At 37.4% G+C, this 24,947-nt stretch overlaps 4 protein-coding genes and 1 pseudogene across 18 annotated transcripts; 3 read left to right on the top strand and 2 right to left on the bottom strand.

Moving 5' to 3' along the window:
• Window positions 1-277: 277 nt before the first annotated feature.
• LOC126585873 (photosystem I reaction center subunit psaK, chloroplastic) lies at window positions 278-1,195 on the top strand. 2 transcript variants are annotated; one of them, XM_050250443.1, is made up of 3 exons: window positions 278-445; window positions 725-805; window positions 902-1,195. In XM_050250443.1, exons 1-3 carry the CDS (start codon window positions 362-364, stop codon window positions 1,127-1,129), a joined length of 393 nt encoding a protein of 130 aa, XP_050106400.1. In that variant the 5' UTR covers window positions 278-361; the 3' UTR covers window positions 1,130-1,195. The 2 variants fall into 2 exon arrangements, with proteins under 2 accessions (XP_050106400.1, XP_050106401.1); XM_050250444.1 differs by having other exon boundaries at window positions 283-449; window positions 729-805.
• Window positions 1,196-3,018: 1,823 nt separating this feature from the next.
• Window positions 3,019-11,941, top strand: LOC126585864 (DNA damage-binding protein 1-like). Its single transcript, XM_050250426.1, has 19 exons — window positions 3,019-3,273; window positions 3,493-3,541; window positions 4,171-4,230; window positions 4,312-4,403; window positions 4,643-4,694; window positions 4,856-4,918; window positions 5,008-5,057; window positions 5,247-5,322; window positions 5,775-5,984; window positions 6,078-6,184; window positions 6,280-6,388; window positions 6,665-6,865; window positions 6,984-7,199; window positions 7,731-7,841; window positions 8,395-8,670; window positions 9,017-9,291; window positions 10,083-10,434; window positions 10,545-10,829; window positions 11,137-11,941. The coding sequence occupies exons 1-19, from the start codon at window positions 3,170-3,172 to the stop codon at window positions 11,716-11,718; spliced, it is 3,270 nt and encodes a 1,089-aa protein (XP_050106383.1). The 5' UTR covers window positions 3,019-3,169; the 3' UTR covers window positions 11,719-11,941.
• Window positions 11,942-12,241: 300 nt separating this feature from the next.
• LOC126585865 (DNA topoisomerase 1 beta-like) lies at window positions 12,242-15,426 on the top strand. Its single transcript, XM_050250427.1, has one exon. The coding sequence runs from the start codon at window positions 12,791-12,793 to the stop codon at window positions 15,023-15,025; it is 2,235 nt and encodes a 744-aa protein (XP_050106384.1). The 5' UTR covers window positions 12,242-12,790; the 3' UTR covers window positions 15,026-15,426.
• Window positions 15,427-17,491: 2,065 nt separating this feature from the next.
• LOC126584523 (uncharacterized) lies at window positions 17,492-18,638 on the bottom strand (annotated as a pseudogene).
• On the bottom strand, window positions 17,492-21,216 carry LOC126585869 (pentatricopeptide repeat-containing protein At4g21065-like). Of its 14 annotated transcripts, none has more exons than XR_007610673.1 (4): window positions 21,057-21,208; window positions 18,738-20,810; window positions 18,478-18,528; window positions 17,492-18,364 (listed from the first exon to the last, which is right to left on the bottom strand). XR_007610673.1 is itself a non-coding variant. In XM_050250439.1 (3 exons), exon 2 carries the CDS (start codon window positions 20,486-20,488, stop codon window positions 18,794-18,796), a length of 1,695 nt encoding a protein of 564 aa, XP_050106396.1. In that variant the 5' UTR covers window positions 20,489-20,810; window positions 21,057-21,208; the 3' UTR covers window positions 17,492-18,364; window positions 18,762-18,793. The 14 variants fall into 14 exon arrangements, 5 of the variants coding, with proteins under 5 accessions (XP_050106396.1, XP_050106397.1, XP_050106392.1 ...); XR_007610672.1 differs by having other exon boundaries at window positions 17,492-18,361; XR_007610674.1 differs by lacking the exon at window positions 18,478-18,528 and having other exon boundaries at window positions 17,492-17,994; window positions 18,306-18,364.
• Window positions 21,217-24,947: the final 3,731 nt, after the last annotated feature.

Here is a 24,947-nt window from a genome sequence, read left to right as displayed (position 1 = left end):
TCAAAACTTCAATGCTGGTCCATCAATGGATTGGATTTGAATTTCAATCTTCAGGGCCAACCCAGTCCGGCCTAACTTGGCCCAATCGAAGCCCAAATGTGAAAATCCAAAAATCAAATGAAATCAGAAGCTGCTGCCAGCACACAGAACCTTATCCATTTAAGTAATACGATCACATCCAATGGCACAGGGCCACGTCAGCAGGCAAGGATCCTGGTGTATCCGAATCTGGGAACTCTGAAGCCACAGGTTGCTCGTGTGGCTGTGGCTCAAAAAGTTTATAACAATATTACGGGATGCAAAAGCTCATAAAATTATCAAACAAAAGAGAGACAGAAAATTGCAAAGCAAAATTCAGAAAATGGCAGCTGCCGCTGTGACCGCTTCTCTCCCACAATTCAATGGCCTCAGACCCAAAATCTCATTCTCCAATGCGCGAAGCATGGTAAGTTCTTTTCAACGTGTTTCATGGCATGATGTAGAATATACGTTTACGATTTGACGTTCGTCGATCCTGTCTATCCTGTTTCTCGTTGCGTCATTGCGGATGTTAAACACAAATTATCGAGCGTAACATGTGTAGGGGTAATGATGCTTTTTGAGCGCTTGTAGTCTTGAATTTAGTGGAACGTAGAGGGGTAAATGTTATTAACTGCTTGAGCTACAAGTCGTTTACGAGGCAAGCTAGTGCGCATGTTAAATTGAGGCGTTCCTCGTTTTTCAGGCAGTTGTTCAGCCGATGAGGCGCAAGGGCCAGGGCGCTTTGGGAGCTCGCTGCGATTACATCGGCTCGCCTACCAATTTGGTAAGCAAATATTTCACTTAATTATATGCACAAAAACCAGATCATACGGCGGAATGTTAATGTGATTAAGTTACTAATCAATTTTGATTTGGACAGATAATGGTGACCACAACAAGCTTAATGCTGTTTGCCGGAAGATTCGGGTTGGCTCCGTCGGCAAACAGGAAGTCAACGGCAGGATTGAAGCTTGAAACAAGGGACTCTGGGCTGCAGACCGGTGACCCAGCTGGGTTTACTCTTGCTGATACATTGGCCTGTGGTTCTGTTGGTCACATTATTGGGGTTGGAGTTGTTCTTGGCCTTAAGAATATTGGTGCCCTGTAATTAAAAGAGGAAGATGTTTGTGAACTCTTGCACTGAATGATATTTCCAAGTCCTATATTTATAGAACATGGGCTAAAAATTATGACCTTTTCCTTTCAATACAACTGCTTAGCACTGTTCTAAAAGGCGTTAGGCGATAGTCGGGCTGACACCTAGCTCGTAGGCAGACTAAGCGGATTTAATTAATTTTAGTACATAACATATAAATAGGTGCCTACTTACACTCTAAAGAAAATATACTTATATTGAGAATTTGGGAAAGTTAAAACTTAAGCCGTAATGACATTAGCATCATCATATAGACTGATGCAACAAAAATAAGAAAAACCTCAAACCCAAAACCAAAATCGAAAATTCAATAATTCATAATCTAAATTGACATCATCTTTCATCACAGATTAATCAATGATTCAATGAATCAATACGTGTAAATGGGATCGTGCATTAGAATTCAACACCATTCAATTGCAGTATGAAGAAAATTAAAGATTAAATCTAAAAAGAACAAAAAAAATTTGAAAACCTACTCACAAAGTTTGAGCAGGTTGCATAATGAGTTCAGGTTGGTGCGTGAGAGTCTAGGCGTCCACATCTGCGAGAGACAAAATAGACACAATCAGAATCGACACGAGCAGAGGCGAGAGAGTGAGAAAGCGTATGTGTGGAGAGACAAGAGAAGAAAAACACGAAAATGTTGAGAGAAATAATATGGGTTCTTTTTAGGTAGGTTACCCAGAAAAGTCTCTAACTCAATATAAAACAATTAAACACAACAAAACCCTAAATCTGCCTAGGCATCGCCTAGCGCCTAAATTGCCTAGCCCCTAACTGATTTTTCTCCATGTTTTAGCCTAATTGCATTAGTCTTCTATTGTCCAACGCCTTGCTAACGAAAATAGTTTTTGTATAACGTGAAAAGTGAGATAGAGAGATGATTAAAGATATGAATTGATTGCACGAAAATTTCTCTCCTCGAAAACTTCCTCACATTGGACCTTCTACCACTTATTTTAATTGAATTTCATGCTTATGGGATATTAGATTGGATGCTAGTTTTATGTTATAAACGGGGTTTTTTGAACTTTAAATATCTCTAACCTATTTTTACCATCACTATATCCTACTAAAGATAATCTCAATGGAGTTGGAATGACATTGTGTCGTGTAAGTTGTTACAAATTGTATTTATTGGTTGATCAAGTATTTGGTAAACCGGTAAACTTGGGCTGTGGTCGTTTTTGACCTTAAGAATAAAAGGAAGTATGAATTATTTTGGTTGAAAGACCAACCATCTCTTATTTAGTGGCACTTTACCTTTTTATGTTAAAACATATCCTTAATTTAATCTTCAATTTCTCGTTAAAAAGAACAACCTAATTGTAAAAGAGGAAAAAAAAACCCTAAACAAGACCAAAAGTAAGAAAAATGCTAAATTTGAAAAATTAAATGGAAATTGGTAAAATTTGACTTGGACATAATTTATGAAGAACACACTATAGACATATAAATATTATTGCGCGTTGTGTCAAGTTGTTAACTATTATACGCAACTACGTTTCTCTCTCTCATCACAGTCATACTCAAAAGTCTATCCAATTCTTTTTTTTTCTTTCCGTTAACACAAGAAATATTATTAGTTTAATTTACACCACTTAAAAAATGAAAGGTTTGAATCCGAGACCTGATAAATTAAGAGAAATCGGTTTAAATAAAATTTCTAAAGCGGGCCAGGCGGGTCATGAATCCAAATAAATTATGGATCAGGCCGACGCCCATAAAATTAGCCGAACCGGATCGCACCCAAGTCCCGACAAACCCACCAATAGATCCGCGGGAACAAACGACAAGGCTATAAGTCCAAACGACGTCACTTGGTTGCATTTCATTTCTTCTGTCTGTTTCAAGAGCGACTGAGACTGTTGTGAGAGTGAGAGAGAGAGAGAGAGAGAGAGAGAGAGAGGGTGGTGCTGGTTAGGGCTCACTGGTTCGGCCTCCTTCTCCACAAAACCAACCACCAACCAAAGCGGTTTGCAGAAGAAGATGAGCGTATGGAACTACGTCGTAACGGCTCACAAGCCCACCAACGTCACCCACTCCTGCGTCGGCAACTTCACCGCCCCTCAGGAGCTCAATCTAATCACTGCGTACGTCACCACCCTCCAATCCCTCTCTCTCTCTCTCTCTCTCTCTCTCTCTCTCTCTTCGATTGGATTTCGAGTTTATCTTCCTGCTAGGGTTTCGTTAACGAGTTCATCATACATTACAAATTTCGTTGATTAATCATATTATTTTGCAGCAAGATTTATTGTCCAAAGTTCTATCTTGTTCGTGATTGGATTTGGCTTCATTAATCTTGATTTCAGGAAATGTACGCGAATTGAAATTCAGCTACTTACTCCTCTGGGACTGCAGGTATGTCAATCTCTTTTGTTGTAAAAGAAAAACTGATAGATATTTTAAAGTTAATAGCTTACATGTGTGTCATGCAATTAAAACCTCGGGTTCCAGGAATTGTATCATTGTATTTTTAAATGTGAACTGTCCGGTGACATTCTTGGGGAAATTGTTGCTCTTCGGTATCTCTTGCACCTTTTTGGTAGTTGATGATGTTATGTTGACTTTCGTCCAGGGATTTATACGTTATTGGGAACAAATTAGTTATGATTCATCCAAGAATCAGTTTTCAAACTTGAGAAATTAGTCCTTTGCGTTGCACATACGTCGTCTCCTAATAAGAATTATCATCTACTCATTTCACTGAAAACTTAATCCTATAAAATTATAGTACAGAACTAGTCAATAAGTTTTACTCAACTGTATGGAATATTATTTATTTCCGGCCTCATGAACCCATTTCATGGAATTTGAAATACATTTACAATGCACAATTGAATAAACTATATCTTCCAATGTTGAATTAACGTTTGAACTTCTCTGATTTTTGTCTTTTTCTGCTATAAAAATCAAATTTGTAGCTTTGTTTCTGTTGCCATTTAAAAAACCATTAGCATGCATTAAGCTAAGTTTTTTTTTCTCTACAGCCTATCTTGGATGTCCCGATATATGGAAGAATAGCGACGCTTGAACTTTTCCGGCCTCATGTGAGTATTTATTTCATATTTTTGTCTTGTTTCGTATTATTAATTTCCGGGCTTTTAATAGTGTTTTTTTTTCTTCGACAGGGTGAAACACAGGATTTTCTATTTATTGCAACAGAAAGGTACAAATTTTGTGTTCTTCAGTGGGATGCCGAAGCATCTGAGCTCATCACAAGGTTAGATATGCAAACCAAGTGAAAGTAGTTCTTGTCGTTTAAATTATTCACAAAAGTACATAGTAAATTCCAGTAATCCAGTCTTCTAGAAACATAATGATGCTTTATAGGTGGTGAATTCATTTTGTTGTCTTTTAGTTGTTAACCTTCAGTCAACAGTTTTTCTAGACACTCATTGTATATGGGCTGTAAATGTATCTTTAATGACATTTTGACAAATGCATGTCCTTGTCGTGTAGGGCAATGGGGGATGTCTCAGATCGCATAGGTCGTCCGACAGACAATGGTCAAGTAAGTTAAATGATTCTACGACCCTCAATTCCTGTAGGTTTTTCTTGTTAAAACATTTTATGTCTTTCTGGAGTTGAAGTCTAAACCATGTTCAAGTTTCAACGGGGAAAATCCATAAATATTACTAATGTACATTTTCTTTACCTACTCTTTTTCTGCAGATTGGTATTATTGATCCAGATTGCAGATTAATTGGACTCCATTTGTATGATGGATTGTTTAAGGTATGTGGTTTTTAATCTTTTACTAAGATCTTCATTTTGTCATCACATTTATAGTTTAGAAATGACACAATATGCTCTTGGTATTTCAGGTTATTCCTTTTGATAATAAAGGGCAGCTCAAGGAAGCATTTAATATACGGTATTTTTCTCTCATTCTTTTAGTTTTTTAGTAATATATATTTTGTGGATTAGTCTTCTTGTGATTAATTGACCATGATGTGTATTTAAAATTTACTCAAATAAATTGATTACAATTTCTTGTTCCCTTCTTTTTGTGTGAAATTATAATTTCTTTTCACTCTAACTATATTTTTGGGTAACTTTTCAGGCTTGAAGAACTTCAAGTTTTGGATATCAAGTTTCTATATGGTTGTTCAAAACCAACAATTGTAGTTCTATATCAGGTACTAGTCATTCCTTTCATTGGGATATCAAATTTATGTTGGGCTACCGTAGTATTTCTCTATCTTCTTATCACTCAAATTGTCTTAGTATCGTATGTTCAAGTTTTCTGTATACTGTTATGTTTGTTATGTTCCTTGTATTGGATGAAGATTATTTAAGCAAAGGCTTAGGCAATGCCTATGTAAGAACCTATTAGTACAGCAGTTTCAAAATGGAAAACTTGATAAAAACAAGCGTGATCTGGTCTGTGATGTTGGTATATTTCTACATATGTATACATAAACCATCTAAGATCTTTGTGAATCTGCTTCATTTCTAAATACAGAACACTGTTCATGTGTCGTGTTAGGGTATTGCCCATATAACATTCTGTGGGAGGCCTTTTCAGGTGGTAAAATAGTGTAAGAGTATTCCGGACAAAAAATTTAATTGCCTTGTTGAAATATTGCAGGATAACAAAGATGTTCGCCATGTCAAAACATATGAGGTTTCTCTGAAGGATAAGGATTTCGTTGAAGGCCCTTGGGCACAAAACAACGTTGAAAATGGGGCTGATTTGTTAATACCAGTTCCTCCGCCACTCTGCGGTGTTCTTATTATTGGAGAAGATAATATTGTTTACCGCAGCCCGAACACATTTAAAGCAATCCCAATAAGACATGTATGCTATAGTATCATATGATGTTGTTTTGGAATTACATGTTGAATTGGTTTTAGAAGTATCATTTCAAGTTTTTCTTTGTCATTGTTATAGTCCATCACAAGAGCCTATGGGAGAGTAGATGCAGATGGTTCCAGGTATTTACTTGGTGATCATGCCGGGCAACTTCACCTACTTGTTATAACGCATGAGAAAGAAAAGTGAGTCCAAATACATTCTTGAAAACATCTGATTGTTTGTGGTTGAAGGTTATGGGTTTAGTTCCTCAGGGTTTCATCTACTCTTCTTCTTGTAGGGTGTCTGGACTGAAAATTGAGCTCTTGGGGGAGACATCAATTGCATCTACTATCTCATACCTTGATAATGCATTTGTCTATATCGGATCAAGTTATGGGGATTCACAGGTGGGTACTTAGAACTATTGCTTGTTACTTGTTCTATTCTTAAGCTACTCTTAGCAATACAAATTTGTTCTTCAAAGAATAAAAGCCATTAGTAAGTAATAGAAGGCACTGTACAGAGTCTATAAAGATAGATATGAAAGAAAGTAATGTTTTAATAATGCGTTACAAGTTTTAAATGAAATAAAGATATGCGGATATTATGATCAAAATTACATTGATACCTTATTAAATGTTTTGGATTATAATATATTAACACTCCAAAGTGTGTGAACACAGCTTGTGAAGCTAAATCTACAGCCTGATGCAAAGGGTTCATATGTGGAAGTCTTAGAAAGGTATGTCAATTTGGGGCCGATCGTTGACTTTTGTGTGGTTGATCTTGAGAGGCAAGGCCAAGGTCAGGTTGTAACTTGTTCTGGAGCTTTCAAGGATGGTTCTCTTCGTGTAGTTCGGAACGGAATTGGAATCAATGAACAGGTTTGACTTATTTACATATTTATGGTAATTGGTACCCAAAGTTTCGTTTTGTACATTTGCGTGAGGTTCTTGCATGCTGACACCTGTAACTTCTACCTTATTATATGACCTTGAACAGGCATCAGTTGAGCTTCAAGGTATCAAGGGAATGTGGTCGTTAAGATCCTCCACTGATGATCCTTTTGACACCTTCCTGGTTGTAAGCTTTATCAGTGAGACAAGGATTTTGGCAATGAATCTTGAGGATGAGCTGGAAGAAACTGAGATAGAAGGCTTCTGTTCTCAAGTACAGACTTTATTTTGCCACGATGCTGTCTGTAATCAACTGGTACAGGTAAGTTGTCTCTATCCTCCATTGTTTCTTCTATGTTTTAATGCATATGGTAGAATATACTCAAAAGAAAGTAATTTATGTATTTGGTTTTCCTTTTTTTCGTCTGCTTTTTATGTAGTTATGGACACAAACGCTAATTTTCAGTCATCACCATCGCATCACTACCACCATTAGGAAGGCAAAGTTTTAAGTTGCTTCCCACCCCCCTAATTTCTCTTCTACCATCCTTAGGGACACTTTAATAACTATCAATTTGAACATTGCTTATCCACAATTTCCTAGTAAATCACATCATACCTGAGGTATTAGGGAAAATCTACACGATCTATTTCACTAGATTGTGTGGATGTCTTTTCAGTGACCACGTTTGTACCTCTTTTATGTGATGTTAAGATTTTGAGGTTATATTTTTTGTTTTAGAAAATATTCTATATGTAAATAATCTGGATTCTAAAGGTGATTAACTTATTGATGATTGGCATGTATAGCAATAGTGTCTATTGCATGCTGGCTGATGACTTGACATCACAGGTCACTTCAAGCTCTGTACGACTAGTCAGTTCTACAACTAGGGAGCTCAAGCATGAGTGGAATGCTCCAGCAGGCAATTCGATTAATGTTGCCACTGCTAATGCCACCCAGGTTTTGTTTCTACTTGTTCTAACATTTAAGTTTGCAAGTAAGCTAATGAAAATTGTGTTTTTTTTTATTAATAACTAATTTTTCAAGCAAGGACCATGGCAGTTTTAGCTGTGTCATTGAATCAAATCAGGTGTTTCTTTTTTTTTTTTTTTTTTTTTTTTTTTGTGGGAAAATCTTTTGTAAAACACGAGGACTTAGGAATCATGTTCCCCTTAAATATTCAGAACATCTTATACTATTATAATCTAGAATAGGTGGTTTTTCATAAGGGGCTTCTGTTGACTCCCAAAACCTAAGTTAATTCTCTTATTTCTTTGAAATTGGAAATAAAAAATATTTGATAGATTCTCCGGTGTTGATAAATCCCCTTTTTGATAGATTCTCCGGTGTTGATAAATCCCCTTTCTAGTCTCAGAATTGCAAATGAGTATACCATACCATAATGCTGTTTCCTAACATGGTATTGTTTCTTTTCATGGATGTCTGCATTAACATTTGGTTGCCTGATGTTAATGCGCTAACTGGTTGTTGCTTTAATCTACTTCTGTGACAGGTCTTATTGGCGACTGGTGGAAAGCATTTAGTTTATTTGGAAATAGGTGATGGGGTATTGACAGAGAAAAACCACGCACAGTTAGATTTTGAGATATCATGCCTTGACATAAACCCCATAGGTGACAATCCCAACTATAGCCAGCTGGCAGCTGTTGGAATGTGGACAGATATTAGTGTCCAGATATATTCACTTCCTGCCCTGAGCCGCATCACAAAGGAACATTTGGGAGGGGAGATCATACCTCGTTCTGTTCTTCTTTGTGCCTTTGAAGGGGTATGCCTGTGCTTGACCTTCTTCACTAAATCGATTCTCAGTTGTATTCATTTCATATGACTTCTCATTAATATTGGTCAGAAATAAAATGTCTTTTTTGGGATTAGCAATGGGGAGTGGCTCTTCTAATAGCATGTTTAACTGATTATAATTTTCATTATCATCATTTTCGAATTTACTAGAGAGTTTGGGCCTATGTTGGTGTGTCAATCAATGTGTACTTATGTAACGTAGATGAGGGAATATTAGTTTGCACATCTATTGCTTTCTTTAGTTCCTTCATAAGTTTTTACTTTAGTTATTTGGTTATTGAGTAAGCTTTTTGTTACTGTGTTTTTCTAATCAGATATCCTACCTATTGTGTGCCCTTGGAGATGGGCACCTCTTAAACTTTATATTGAACACAAGCACTGGTGAGTTGACGGACAGGAAAAAAGTCTCACTTGGGACGCAGCCCATTACACTCCGTACCTTCTCATCCAAGAGTACTACGCATGTATTTGCTGCATCGGATAGGCCAACTGTCATCTATAGTAGCAACAAAAAATTGCTTTACAGCAATGTAAATCTGAAAGAAGTCAGCCATATGTGCCCATTCAACTCTGCTGCTTTTCCAGACAGGTACTTTGCTCTTTCTATTGTTCACTCGTAAAATACAGATAGGACCTCGGTTTGGTGGATACGAGGTTAAGTCTATATCCAAATATTTTATCTTTTTCATACTTTCAGATTGTAATCCTCTATTACTTATGTGATGGCTGCCATTTTGTGTAAATTATCATACCAGGAAGGTTTATAGTAGTCAAAATGATGGGTTAGTTTCCAAATTGATTATTAGAGTTACCCTTTGTTGGTGTGATACAATGCTTTATTATAGCAGCTGACCAGATGTCGTATATGCAATTAGCATGTTTTAAATATGTAATCAAATAAAGTGATTTAGGTTTAGGTTTTGTTGATGTAAGCCAGATCCTCTTGAGAGATTTTCTTGTTTTTGTTCTTGGTGGATTTCTTATCCACTTCTGTGTATTTCTCTGTTCTTTTATAAAATGTTTGTTTCTTCTCAAAAAAAAAAAAATGTAATCAAATAAAAATTATATAAAATTTTACAGCAACTGACCAGATGTTTATGCAATTAGTATGTTTTAGATATTTTTTAAAATGAAAGTTTATATAAAATAGTATAGCAACTGACCAGACGTCTATTAGCATGTTTTAAATATTGATTTAAATGAAAATTTACATAAAAATATGGTCCAGTTGCAACTTAGACACAAACATGAGTTTTTTTCTTTTTCTTTCTGCTCTTTTACTACATAGGTTTGATGGGGGAACTCTTCCCCCAGCCTCCTTAAACTGTCAACTTTCAGAGTAAACAGTTTTCCTTATTTTTCCCTTTCTCGTGACAACAGCCTTGCAATTGCTAAGGAAGGTGAACTTACTATCGGCACTATTGATGACATCCAGAAGCTTCATATTCGCTCTATTCCCCTAGGTGAGCATGCGCGTCGTATCTGTCATCAGGAGCAGTCCAGGACTTTCGCCATTTTGAGTGTGAAATATAACCAGTCTAGTGCAGAAGACTCAGAAACACACTTCATCCGGTTGTTAGATGACCAGAGTTTTGACCTCATAACATATTATCAACTGGACGCTTTTGAGTATGCCTGCTCTATACTAAGCTGTTCTTTCTCAGATGACAGTAATTTATATTACTGTGTCGGGACTGCATATGTTCTCCCGGAAGAAAATGAGCCAACCAAGGTAAGATAGGATTTTAGTTTACTGGTTTTAGTGCAGAAATCTCACTTGAACTGGTAACTAGCTGATATTCCATCCTCCCCCTGTAAGCTGACAATATTGTATAATTGTAGGGCCGCATTCTGGTTTTCATTGTTGAAGATGGGAAGCTGCAGCTCGTTGCTGAGAAGGAAACCAAGGGGTCTGTTTACTCGTTGAATGCGTTCAATGGCAAGCTACTTGCTGCTATTAATCAAAAGATACAGTTATACAAGTGGACTCTGCGGGATGATGGTACTCGTGAATTGCAATCGGAATGTGGGCATCATGGCCACATACTTGCCCTTTATGTCCAGACTCGTGGAGACTTCATTATTGTTGGGGATTTAATGAAGTCAATCTCTCTGTTAATGTACAAGGTAATAATACTAATTTTCAACCCCCTGCATGTCATGGACTAGTACTTACTCAAAGTAATAGCAATAGTTGATTTGCTTAATCAATGCCTCATGAGAATAGTCCCCTTTGCGTCTGCTAGTCCATCGTGCGACATGTTTTAACGTTTTGTCTTGGTAATAGTGAGGTTCTCTTGTTGGAATTTGTAGACCCAGATTTACCCTCTTGTGCCCCCCGTCCGTCCATAAATTCATCTCCCCTAGGTTTGGTAATGCTACACATTATAAACTATTCTCTTGCTGAGCCGAAATTTTTTGTTCTTGTATTCAGCATGAGGAAGGTGCCATTGAGGAGCGAGCCCGTGATTATAATGCAAATTGGATGTCTGCTGTAGAGATCCTCGACGATGATGTTTACATTGGAGCTGAAAATTTCGTCAACCTGTTCACTGTTCGTAAAAATAGTGAGGGTGCAACTGATGAGGAACGGGGCCGCCTTGAGGTTGTAGGTGAGTATCACCTAGGCGAGTTTGTCAATAGGTTCCGGCACGGCTCTCTTGTCATGCGGTTGCCAGACTCTGACGTGGGCCAGATTCCAACTGTCATCTTTGGCACCGTCAATGGTGTAATTGGAGTAATTGCCTCACTTCCTCAAGAACATTATGCATTTTTGGAGAAGCTCCAGTCAAACTTGAGGAAGGTGATAAAGGGTGTTGGAGGGTTGAACCATGAGCAGTGGAGATCATTCAGCAACGAGAAGAAAACTGTAGACGCCAAAAATTTCTTGGATGGCGATCTGATAGAATCGTTCCTTGATCTCAACCGTAGCAAGATGGACGAGATCTCAAAACAAATGCGCGTTTCAGTGGAGGAGCTCTGCAAGAGAGTAGAAGAATTGACAAGGCTGCATTGAGTAAGTTGACACCTTTTTCTATCGTTTTTCTTCCCCCCGTCCTGTTTTAGTTTTCGATACCACAGGTGGTACATATTGAGACTCTGTCTTCGATCTGTTGTGCAATGTACTGTGAACTTGGGAAAATGCTTCCTTTGAGTTTTACGGTAATTTTATTCGGTAATTTTGTTTTGATTGAAACCATTGAAATCGTTGGAATGGATAATTTTTTCTTCTGGAGAAATTCGTCTCCTACCGGTAGAATTTGACTCTGAATTTTTCATTTCCTACACCATACTTTTGATTATCCGTTTTAATCCAATCTTCCGTACCAAATGAGGCAGTTATGGATCATTGAGTCAGATATTGGACTGGAAATACTGAAATAGTGGTGTAGGACGTTGTCCCAAAAATTTGTGCCCTGAAAAACCCTAAATCTTGTTAACAGTTTTTTTTGACCTAATGCATTTTCTGCTCATGATATTCAACTTAGAACGTATATTTAACATGCAATCCGTCTGTAATATTCAAATCAGATATGAATATGTGTAGCTAATTTCTTTTTGCTAGACGAGGCCGCGAGCGTTGAATTGCTTTTCTAGAAAATTCAAATTCCGATGCATTTGCAAAAACCACCCCCAAAAAATGAATGAGGATCCTTTCCGAATCCTCTTTGTGAGAATCACGGAGATTTTTTAATCATGTTCGTTCATCGTACCTCGTGCGATCAGTTTTCGTCAGGTATTGCTTGTGTTCAATTTTAAATAAAAAATTTAAAATGATTTATGACCGTACGATGAACAATGAACGGACACAATTAAAGGATATCTGAAATCCTCAAAAAGAAGATCCGGAGAAGTTCCTATTGGCAAAAAAATATATTTTATTTAGACGACCCTTATTTTATTAATCATCCTATTTCCTTTTTTCTTTAGGTTAAATCCGATATCCCATCTGTTGGAGTAAAAAATAAGATGAGGCTGACCCGCCGCCCGTATAGCTTTCCTATTTGTTGGAAGAGAGAGCGTTCTATTTATATAAAGCCATCAAAAATACCAAATAGCGTTCAAAAATCGAAACCAACAGGGCAAAGATGGTTCCATCAACCATGTCATCTGCTCAAGAAAATCGTAGTTTTGTTGCTCAAGAAACCAGTGATGATTCCGAAGACGAAAAACCTATCGCTGCTTCTCGACTGGCCAGGACCCAAGTATTATCCATCCGGGGTTCTCATGCAAACAGTGATGATTCCAAAGACGATAAACCGATAGCTACTGCCAGACAACTGGTGAAACCTTCTCAAGATTCGGAGGACGATGACGACGACGATGATAAACCTTTATCATCAAGGCTGCTGCTAACACCCAAGTCCAAGGGTGAAAAGAGGAAGAGGCCCCTAGATCACAAGGCCGATTCTTCACCTAAAAGGCCAAAAGTTTCACATGCTTGTTCTTCAACATCTACCCTAAAAATTACGGAGGAAAAAGATGACGACGAAGATGACGACTTGATTCCAATTTCCCAGAGGATCAAGGAACCTACCTTGTTGACAGAGAAGAAGGCAATGAAGGTCGGTTCATCCTCCACCAGGAAACCGATCGAAAAGGGCCAAAATGGTTTGAAACTTTCGCGTTGCCCTAAGTCGACGAATGTGCTACCGAGCTCTAATGATGGGCAGAAAAAATGGAAAACTTTAGTTCACAACGGTGTGATGTTTCCGCCTCCGTACGAGCCCCACAGTGTAAAGATGATGTATGAAGGGAAGCCGGTAGACTTGAGTCCGGAACAAGAGGAGGTCGCAACTATGTACGCCGTGATGAAAGATACAGATTACGTGCAGAAGAAGCAAACGTTCCGAAACAATTTTTGGAATGATTGGCGTAAGTTGCTCGGGGAGAACCACGTAATTCGGAGGTTGGATGGTTGTGATTTCACCCCAATATACAAGTGGTGTATGAAAGAAAAGGAAAACAGGAAACAAATGAGTAGGGAACAGAAGAAGGCCGCGGGGGCGGAGAAAAAGAAACAAGAGGAGAAGTATGCGTGGGCGTTCGTTGATGGTGAAAAGGAGATAGTTGGAAGATTCAGAGTTGAACCTCCTGCATTGTTCAGAGGCCGAGGGGAGCATCCAAAATCGGGAAAGGTAAAAAGGCGGATTCTTCCGAGTGATGTTACGATCAACATAGGGCAGGATGCACCGGTTCCAGAATGTCCTGTCCCCGGCGAAAGGTGGAAAGAAGTGAGGCATGATGATACGGTTACATGGTTAGCTTTCTGGACAGATCCAATCACTCCAAAGAAATTCAAGTACGTGTATCTTGGGGAGAGTAGCTCCTTGAAGATAGAAAGTGACCAGAAGACGTACGAGAATGCGAGGATGCTCAAGGACTACATTGGGAAAATCAGGGCAGATTACTCTAGGGATTTTACCAGTAAAGATTGCGCGAAGAGGCAGATAGCGGTTGCAACCTATCTCATCGATAAGCTTGCTCTGAGGGCGGGAAATGAAAAGGCAGAAGAGGAAGCTGATACTGTTGGTTGCTGCACATTGAAGGTAGAGCATGTGAAAGCAATCGCCCCTAACTCGTTGGAGTTTAACTTCCTTGGTAAAGATTCTATCAGATACCAAAATACCGTTGAAGTTGAGGTTCCTGTTTACAAGGAAATTAGACAGTTCCAGGCCGGGAAACGCGGTGGTGATGATCTCTTTGACAAGCTGGATGCGAGTAGATTGAATGCTCATTTAAAGCAACAGATGCCTGGCCTTACGGCAAAAGTGTTTCGTACCTACAATGCTTCTATCACATTGGATGACTTGTTGAACAAGGAAATCAAAGACAAAGCAGATCTTACAGAGAAAGTCGCTGTTTATAACCACGCGAACAAAGAGGTTGCCATCATCTGTAATCACCAGCGTACAATTTCAAAGTCTCACGAAGAACAAATGTCTAAATTGATGGAAAAGATTGGCGGCCTTCGTGACAACCTCAAAGAGCTGAAAACAGAGTTGAAAAGGGCGAAAAGAGGAAAGCCACAGCCGCTGACTGACACTGATGGAAAGAAGCGAAAGAGGAATTCGACCCCAGATGAGTTGGAGAAGAAGATAGCTCAAAAAACTGCGGACATCGAAAACATGGAGATGGGCATGAGAACGAAAGAGGATCTGAAAACAGTGGCGCTGGGAACATCGAAACTCAACTATCTTGACCCTAGGATCACGGTTGCATGGTGCAAGCGAAATCAAGTTCCAATTCAGAAGATGTTCAACACCACTCAACTGAGAAAGTTTGCTTGGGCAATGACTGTGGATCCTGACTTCAGATTCTGATGTTTGGAGATTAATTTTTACATTGTTTGTTTCTTAATCCAGACGATAATGTATTGAACGTTGTTTACATTTTTTAGAGAAGCTTAATCCACAGAGAAGAAGCAGCAACCCGCTCTTCGAAGAGAGGAGGCAGAGTTTGAAGAAATCTAGCAGGACCAGTGACAAACCAAAAGCAATTACTTGGAACGCACTCAATGTCAATTTGATGCTAACTCTCGATGAGTTTTAACTTCAAAGGCGATCGTGCTTATAACTTGCAATAAGTAATTAGTGATCACTTTCTCTCTCAAACACAGACCACGAAATTGATCCACTTTTATGCATTATTTCGAATGAGTGCAGAAGAAGAAGCCATTTGCTTCTGGAATTTTTTTGGGTGTTCAAACATCAACGTGCATGGTTCTTATATATACCGAAAACATTCATTCCTCTAACCGTTTCTGGGAAAACCAAAATTATTATACTATAAACATGGATTAAATACTAAACAAAATTGAAACGGTTGATTTGGAAATCAATCATAAATGAGTGAAGTTAAGTGAAGAAATTGATGCTAACTACAAATTTTACATCTTTAAGGAAAAAGCAGATTTTATCCACCGAGGCAGTCTGGCAGAAGCTGCTTCTGAAGACAATCCCACTTTTCCAAAAACAAACACAATTAAGAAGCATATTTGGAGTCCATCCTCTTCCTTTGGAAGCAGTGACCGCCTGCCATTGAAACTCTTAAGTAAAACTCAACATCTTTGGCACAATAGAAACAAACACGTTGCAGAGAAGTTGGGTTCAAGTGAGAGAGAAGATCGATCGATCGAATAAATATAATAACTCATGAAAAATAAGAAGAGAAAGACTTCAAGTCCTCTCCTTGTTATGTGAATTCCTTAGGAATCCCAAGGGTAGCAATTTTCTTCTGTAGGCCCGTTCCCGAAGGGTATCAGGCACATGCGGTCCCGTGTTAAGGTAACCGAAGTATGTGTAATATTTTGCCATTGGAGACTGCAAAGGTTTAGTGAACCTTCAAATCGTCTATGAACAATGAATTCGTGGAATCCGTGATAAGGCACGACATGAACACCAAGATCGCGGTCACCGGATTTGCAATGAACAGTGAGGTTGATGCCTGCAGCCAAATCATTAGTCAGTGAAACAATAATGCCCAGTTGTATGAGTGCGTCACGTATAGTGGCACTGCTGACAATTACAAGAAATATCAGCACCAAAAATGCATTATTTCGCACGAGTGAAGAAGGAGGAGAAGAAGCCATTTGCTTGCTTCTGGATTTTTTTTAGGTGTTCAACGTGCATGGTTCTTTTATATATATATATGTATATATATATATATATATAGATACTTATATGGGCACATTATTTTTTTGCTATAATTTTTGTGAAGAACAGTATTAATCTAAAATTGATTTTTAAGTATTTATTATATATAAAAATATTATTTGAATTTGTTTAAATTTCATAATTTGTATGACATTAAATGCATAAATGCATGAATTAAATATCTTAAATGAGGCTAAGGACCTCGATCAAAATATTTAAACAAACAAGGTTTCAGTCTAACAATTAGGTTAATTAAGGACCGGAACCAAAATGACCCATATATATTACCCAAAAATACCATACCATAACAAATGGATTTATTCTAAACAAGAATCCAAAAACGGTTGATTTGTTCAATGCATATGGATGGATACGACAAAACGTTTGAAGGAAAAAAACAACAACAACAAATAGATGGCTCTGATTTGATTAATCTCAGTTAAATATGTACATCAGTTTTAAATTCATCTCAGATGATATATAGATACTTTATGAGCGTGATTCGAACTGACTTCTAATTGATTTCTTCTTTTTGTTTGTGATGGCATTGTTACTGATGAGTTATTTTTTAATGTGTCGGAAACACGCTTTGATAAACAAGTGTCAATTGTACTTGAAAAAAATCAACCAATTATATTATGGCACTTGACATACTGACGTGTTCTCGGTACACTGAAAAATCTCGCTTGTGAGATTACAGGAGACTCACTATAAATGTGGCCACAGAAGTACGACATTCCCACTTTTTTTTTTTTTAGTACATCGATATTTTTACATTAAAGAAATGAGGAGTTCGGCAAAGCCACACAATGGCCAACCTAATTTGATATTGAATTCGTCATTCATGAGATTCAAACCTAAGACCTCTCACATCTGAGTGAAAAGGAATACCACCAAACCGTAATACTGAGTGGCAGTACAACATTCCCACTTTTGTTTTGCCAATTGCTTTGTGATGATCGTTAATCTTTAACCTTAAAACTATTTTCTTAATTATTAATTAACCTCGTTGCTATAATTTGAGTGGCAGTACCTCATTTCTTTTTATTACGAAGGATATTACTAATTTAATTAGACTAAAGAAGAGCGGTGTGGGTTTGAACCGAGAAAGCAGTGGGTTAAAGAAATATACCCTAATCACCAGAACAATCCACCGCTTGGACTATCAATCAATCATTCATTTATGTTAATCTATAGATCCAACGTAATAAGGGAACAAAGAGGACTAAAATGCACATCGTGCGTTGAATTGCTCATCCTTCGTCACTCACATCAAAGGTGTAATTTTCTGATTCAAATGTGTTGATCTCAAGTTCTCCGCAAATATACTCTTTGATCAATGCTCGAAGATCATCTTTTGAGGGAGAGCAGGACAAAAGGCAGTAACCTCACATTGGAATTCCGACTAGATTCTGACTCCGTACAAAGCAACAGAATTCCATCTCTGGCTGAAGGGATTGGTGCCCTTACAAAGTGCAAGGAAGAAACTCTTGGGACTTGATGAGGTTTTGTCGCTGCATCGGGTCTTGATGCATGAATAACAGCAGTGCAATCACAATGATGAGGAGCGTCTAAGAGTTGTGCTCGTTCAAGCAGTCTTTTGATGCACTCCAGTTTAGCCTTAGGGAACACGGCACCTCCTACGGATTGGATTGATTCCTTCATCTCCAACTCAAGTTCAGCGAAAGAAGGGGGAAACAGAGGCTTCTCTGACTCATAACCATATCCTTCTGAAACCTGATAATTATCTTCCTCCTCTTGATTATTATGAACTCTGTCTTCATTTGAGATGAAAGCAGGAAGAACCAAGCGCCCCGAATCATCAAGAAGATATTAAACAAAGGATTATTGAAGTTCATGAATCCAGGTCTTGATGGACACGGATATATATCTGGGGTAGCAATCCGTTTAGGATTATGTTTTCAGTTTAGCTTAGGGAACACGGCACCTCCTATGGATTGGATTGGATTGGATTGATTCCTCCTATAGATTACTTTTAGCAATCTGCTGTAGAAAAAACAAGGTCTGATTAATATAAAATATAACAAATTGAAAACATAATCAAACGGATAAATATCAATAAGAAAAGGCTCTCTGATGCAATACTAAAATTCTCTCACTCTGGAAATTGCATATGCTGAGACGCGTTGAGATGATGAAGACTGAAACCTCTGTCATGCAGCTTGACTATAAGATTATGGAGTTTAACTAAAGCTTCAATAGTGCAATGTGTATATAGCTGAAGGCTCATACGAGTCAAAGATTGTAATACCATAACCATAAACGCAGAATGCAGTGCACCAAGTAAGGAATTAAATGTATTCACAAAGAAATATCAAATATGTGTTCACAAAGAGAAAAGAGGGTCAAGAAAATTTACGAGCAGTCTGATAGATGATATTACAAGGGAAGAGAAGAGCTGGATTGGACCATCTATCACCAATAATCCTGACAAGAACACGATCCCTGAACAAAGTGATGGAATCGTCTGCGATCACGAATGATGATTTCTCTACCAAATTTGGCCGAAATATGCTTCATGAAAGAATGACAGTCATGACAAATCCGAAGGTTCTTCATGACCCTTATTGTCGTGCTATCCTTGACATTCAGGAGTGCAAAAGCCACGGCCAATTTCTCACTATGATAATTAAGACATTGCTCCTTCTCCTCCTCTTCAATGTCATGTAGCACATTTTTCGTATGGGGAGTATACCCCGTGTCTCTTATACTTTCAATTATGCTATCTAAGAACTCTCTAACATCATCCGACCTGGGATGAGAATTACCCCCTGATACAAACTCATGAGTGACTTGGTCTACGTTGATAAAACTATAGCCATGTTTCTTGTTAATTCTCTTTTCTCTCATTGAGTTCCTAACCTTTGCCTTTTCAACCCATCTACCAGCTTCACCATAAGCATTCGATAAAAGCACATAATCGCCGTCATGATAAGGATCTAGCTTGTGGACCCTCTCCTTCACTTTCTCAGCCAACACAAGATTGTTATGACTAACACATGCTCCTAGCAAAGTCCTCCAAATTACCGAATTTGGCCTTACTGGCATCTTCTCAATGAACTCGTGCGCTTCGTGAAGCATGCCGGCCCGGCCAAGCAGGTCAACCATACAACCATAATGCTCAAGTGTTGGCTCCATGCCGTACTCATCCCCAATGCTTTTGAAAACTCTCCAGCCATCTTCAACAAGGCCACCATGACTGCAAGCCACTAAAACTCCAGTTATAGAAATATGATCTGGCTGCAAGCCAGAGCTTTTCATCTCATAAAAGATTCTAAGGGCTTCTCTACTGCGGCCGTGCGCTGCAAAGCCACTAATCAATGCTGACCATGCATTTACATTCTTGAATGGCATTTCATTGAAGACTCTGATAGATTTAACAATGGACCCACATCTCCAATACATGTCAATCAACGCCGTACCCAATGGAACTGTAAGTTCTAGCCCACTTCTGTAAATAAATTTATGAACCCACTGACCCAATTCCATTTCCCCTAAGCTTGAAACGGCAGATATCACGCTGAGCATGGTAACCTCATCTGGCATCAGATTCTCTGCAAGCTGCATTTGCTGAAACAAAGCAAGAGCTTCGTATGCAAAGCCATTGTTGATGAAACAAGACATCATGGAAGACCAAGAAACCAAGTCTCTTTCGCGCATTGCATGGAACACATTCATTGCAAGCTCAACTGACCCACAACCCCCGTATAAACTAACTAATGCATTCTGAACATATATGTCTGAATCAAAGCCAAGCTTAAGAATGTGTGCATGAAGGTCTTGACCCTGTTGAAGGCGAGCGCAAGCCTTGAGAAGAAATGGGAAGGTGAAGTTATCCGGTGGGACACCTTGGTGACGCATTTGGGTAAAGAAGGAGAGTGCATGACAACAAGATGAGGGGGCTGCCGCATGGGCTCTAATGATGGTGTTGTAAGCAAAGGTGTCTGGAAAGGGAAAGTGGGAGAAGAGAGAGCGGGAGTAGGTTAAGCTTTCAGGGGAGGATGTGGCAGTGCACCCAAGAAGGAGGCGTCCAAGGGAGGTAGGGTGGTTGTCGCGGCCAATCTTGATGAACCAAGCGTGGAGCTTGTACACATTGTTCATTGACATCATTCTTTCTCATTGCAATTCTCGTCTCTTAATTAGGAAAATAACCACCTGTCTTGAGAGGAAATATTTTATTAGCTCCACCCTGCTAAATTGAATCCTTCAAAACTATCCGCCAAAATGGCGCTGCCCATTCAATATTTCCTAAACATTTGGTGAAATAGAGATTCATAATTTAACAAAACCCAAAGTTTGCAAAAAATCTGGTGTGGAAGAAGTAGTATTTCTCCAACAAAAAAACCACCCTTCTGATTTTTTCCAAAGTACTTTCTTCAAAAGCCACTCTCCATCCATCTCTCTCTAAAAAAAATAAGCATTTCGTTACTCACTGCAATCAAAGCAGAAATCATCACGAAAAAACCAGTGCATTGCCAAATGCAATTGGTAAAATTATGCAACACCAAATCAATCAAAACAAAAACAAAACTAATGCAAAAACCCAAATCATAACTGAACATACATAACCACACAATTACACAGAGAGTCTGGAGATAAATTAAGCAATTAATCAATAATTCAATAAAAAAAACCTTAAAATTAGCACAATTACAGGGCTAGTCTGGAGATAAATTACCTTCAATAATCGGTAGTTCAAATGTTCGGGTATCGAAGAAAAGAGACGAGGGCTGGAGGAGCCGGTGGAGAAAGCGAGAGCGAAGAACAGGAAGAGTGCAGTCAGCTACTGCTGTGCTGGGATTCGAGCGAGAGAGACGAACCAAGGAAAGAGGGAAGGGTTTAAGGCACTGGGTTTACAGATGGGCTTTGGCCCATAAAAGGCAAACAATGGGCTTTTTAGATGGGATATTGGGCTGGAGCCTGTCCAAGCCCACTTGTCCAAACAAATCCATTGAATCTCGTCCAACTTAGTATACTGTCCCACTACGGCTGCAAGTTGGAATGGTGTTTCAAATTTCGAGTCAAATTTTTGAATTGGCATATTTTTTTTTCGAAAAATTGGAATGAATTTAGAGATTCTGAGAATTTTGAATTTCCGATCTGAAATTTTTCAGTGTTCAAAACTTATTCAGATAAAAAAAAAGTCAAATTTCTATAGTTATTTACTCAAATTATATGTTTTGTAGTCAATTTTTGTATTTTTGCTGTTAGTTTTGGATACATTTTGATCATTGTTTTTATATTTTATATATATATATATATATATATATACTTTTATATTAAAATGATAAGCATACTAATATACCACAAATTAATTGAATTTATACATAAGTATACATCAAATATTAAGAAAGAACAATAAATTGCATGTACAAAAAAGTTAGAGAATATTAAAAAACTTATAAAATATATGAATATTGCTAAGATTACTCCAGTTCCGAAATTTTCAAATATGCCAAAATTTGAAAATTATGATCTGATCTGATTTAATTCCAAAATTTTTGGAATGGAAATTGGAAACATCGTATCCAATCCGATCCTTCCGAAAAACACCCCTAGTCCCAACATGTGCATTTTACAACTTCAAAATCAATTTTCTGGTTTGAAGGGGCAGAAATTTGAGATGAAAAACCTACAATCCACAAGGAGGTAATAGTTAAAGAAAATCACGTCACTTACTACTACGGGCAATTGAAGTTTACTATGTTTCGTCAAAACAAAGATAACACTGCTTCAGTCCTCAACTATAACGCATCAACTCTTTCTCCTCCAACTGTATTTACATCCTAAAATTTGACATATTCTCGACAAATCGAAACAGTTTAACTCTTAGAATCCAATAAGATACCACCCAATTTGTAGAATATGAATATGTAATTATGTAGCACCCCCCCACCTAAACCACAAACCAACAAATTACAACTAGTTGGAAGCAAGCATTCTTTTTCAACCCCAATTTAGAGCCCTAGAAATTACAAAGGGAAGTGAGTGGGCGTGGCCGCGTGGTGCTTGAGATTCCATTTGATATATAATGCCATAAAATAGTGTGAACGATTCTTTTTGAACAAAGACAAAATCAACACAGCACTGTGTCTCTTCCATATGAATCAAGGGAACTTTAACGAAAATAATCTGGTACTGTTCACTTTAACGAAAAACCACATTTTTACACTAAAAAGTCAATCCTGGTATTATTCACTTTACCCTTTATTTTGTCCTTATCATTAAAACTCAAAGTTTTCAAGCCTTTTTCATTAGTTTTCCTATGAATCAATGCTCAAAGATAAATAATTGGTGTATTGTGTCTCATTTATAAGCGTACAAAAACGTCCTCATCCCCCCTCTAGATATTCTCAACCTAAGCTAATTAAGATTTGTCTGATTTTTTTTTAATACAACGATATATTTTAAATTAAAAGAAAGGTAGGAGTTCGGCTAAGCCACATAATAAGCAACCTAATTTGGTATCGAATTAATCATCCACGAGATTCAAACCTAAGACCTCTCGTTTACAAGTGAAGAGAAATACCACCAAACTATACTACGGAGTGACAAGAAATGTCGGATTTTAATCATAAAATTTAAATTTAAGAGAAATGCTAAGGAAACTTTCTAAAAAATGAGACTTTCCGCGGACTCTTTGTCGCCTCACAGTTTAACATTAATTCTCATACCCACATTATAAAATAGTGTAAAAAATATGAGATGGTATAGAGTCCCAAGTTGAGTCTTCTTAGCATTTCTCTTAAATTTAAATTTAATACCTTATGTGACACTTTGACATCTTTTAAAATTTTGCTCTCCACCCGATATGTCAAACTACACTACTATTTTAGGGAGTTGTTATTGACACTCCTAAATTATCATTTTACACTCCAAATTTTATGTATTTAAAAAATAAAAATACATTTTTGAGGAGTGCAAAATGATATTTTTAAAGTGACAATAACACTTCCTTATTTTATTGTATTAAACTATTATAATAAATATTTGACCACAAAAAAATAATAATAAAATGTCTTTAATAATCAACTGAAAAAAGATTTGAAGTTGCAGTCAATTTTGGAGGTAAAGGTGAAGGTTGCAAATCCTTGTCACGTGACATCAAATTTGGCTTTTCGGTTGGAAAACATTGTTGTGGTCCTATATTTACTATTAGTGCACCACATTAGATTTGGCTTTTTGATTGAAAAACATTATTGTTGTACACCAAGGGGGTAGAGGAGTAGACTAAGCCTCACAATGGACGAGCCATAATAATGCGGTTCAAATTCGTCGCCTTTGGTAAGAATCGAATCTAAGACCTCTTACTTACAAGTGAAGAGGAATATCACCCGACCGTAGTATTAAGTGACGACTGAGGTTTATGTTAGGAAGGAGATTCATCTCTCATGGTAAATTTCCTTCATTAAACAAGAATATATGGTGTTTGTTAAATTAAATTCTCAAGAAATTTTTTATTTGAACTCACATTTTGTATCTATACACTTAATTTACTTTTTAAACCAACATTTGATTTAATTATCTATTTAAACTTAAATTTAGTTCCTAAACTAACCTCACTTACGAAAAAATTATCATTACACCTTACTAAATCAATGAATTGTTGAACCAAAGAAAAAAGTCAATTAATTGTAAAAAAATAATAAAGCAAAACTCTCTGAACGCCGTTGACGCAAACCAGATAGCAAAGTTGGCTTCTGCAACCAAATTTCTTAATTATTTTAATTTGGTTTTCTTTTTTAAGTTTGATTACAATTCTTTTCAATTTTTTAACAGGAAAACTAATAAAAAAAAGTTTGAAAACTTTGAGTTTTAACAATAAGTACAAAAAAATGGTAAAATGAATAGTACCAGGATTGACTTTTAGTGTAAAAATATGATTTTTCGTTAAAATAAACAGTAACACAAGTTTTTCGTTTAAGTTCAATTTTTTAACTTCATGAAACTTCTCGTTTTTTAATTTTTTAATTTATTTTTATGGTCAATAACTTCGTGGTTATATATTCAGTAGAGCTCCTCGTAGTTGGTTAATATTAATAATAAATAAACAAAATAAATCATGGAGCTGTGTTGGTGAAGCTATCTGTAAAAGAAGACTTTTAAGGGTTGGCCCTAGGGGACATAATTTAAAAGTGACTTTGAAGGCCGACTGAAGGCCGACCGAAGACGACTGATTCCTGCAAGTCATTCCTAGCAGTCTAACCAAACGTTCTACTCTTATTAGGAGGCAGACGCTCCTGTTTTGTCATTCTCATCCCCTTCTATTTGTACGGTGGGTGTCTGTCCTCCTGTTTTGTCCTTCTTATCTCCTCATATTTGTACGGTCAGGTTAAGTTACGTCAATATTTTATATTTTTATTATTTTTTGTTTTATTATTTCTATAAAAAAAATCAATATAAAATATCAACGTGGCTTAACTGTGATCGTACAAAATAAAAGGAGATGAGAATGACACCCAAACAGGAGGCAGACAATTTGCCTCTGCCTCCCTACTCTTAAATATACTCATATATCATAAATTAAATTTCAACGTGACTTTATTAATACAAAATTGTGTCCAAACTT

Source organism: Malus sylvestris, chromosome 10 (genome assembly GCF_916048215.2).
Source record: "Malus sylvestris chromosome 10, drMalSylv7.2, whole genome shotgun sequence".
NCBI classification, from domain to species: domain Eukaryota; kingdom Viridiplantae; phylum Streptophyta; class Magnoliopsida; order Rosales; family Rosaceae; genus Malus; species Malus sylvestris.
This window is presented reverse-complemented; position numbering and strand designations above follow the sequence as displayed.

Excerpts from the sequence above, each read along its gene's own strand:
- LOC126585869 (XM_050250435.1), bottom strand. The coding sequence starts at position 20,488 with ATGATGTCAATGAACAATGTGTACAAGCTCCACGCTTGGTTCATCAAG.
- LOC126585865 (XM_050250427.1), top strand. The coding sequence starts at position 12,791 with ATGGTTCCATCAACCATGTCATCTGCTCAAGAAAATCGTAGTTTTGTT.
- LOC126585864 (XM_050250426.1), top strand. The coding sequence starts at position 3,170 with ATGAGCGTATGGAACTACGTCGTAACGGCTCACAAGCCCACCAACGTC. Across the intron at positions 5,058-5,246 it reads AAGGAAGCATTTAATATACG|GCTTGAAGAACTTCAAGTTT; the intron begins GTATTTTTCTCT and ends GTAACTTTTCAG. Across the intron at positions 10,435-10,544 it reads AAGAAAATGAGCCAACCAAG|GGCCGCATTCTGGTTTTCAT; the intron begins GTAAGATAGGAT and ends GTATAATTGTAG.
- LOC126585873 (XM_050250443.1), top strand. The coding sequence starts at position 362 with ATGGCAGCTGCCGCTGTGACCGCTTCTCTCCCACAATTCAATGGCCTC. Across the intron at positions 446-724 it reads TCTCCAATGCGCGAAGCATG|GCAGTTGTTCAGCCGATGAG; the intron begins GTAAGTTCTTTT and ends CTCGTTTTTCAG. Across the intron at positions 806-901 it reads TCGGCTCGCCTACCAATTTG|ATAATGGTGACCACAACAAG; the intron begins GTAAGCAAATAT and ends TGATTTGGACAG.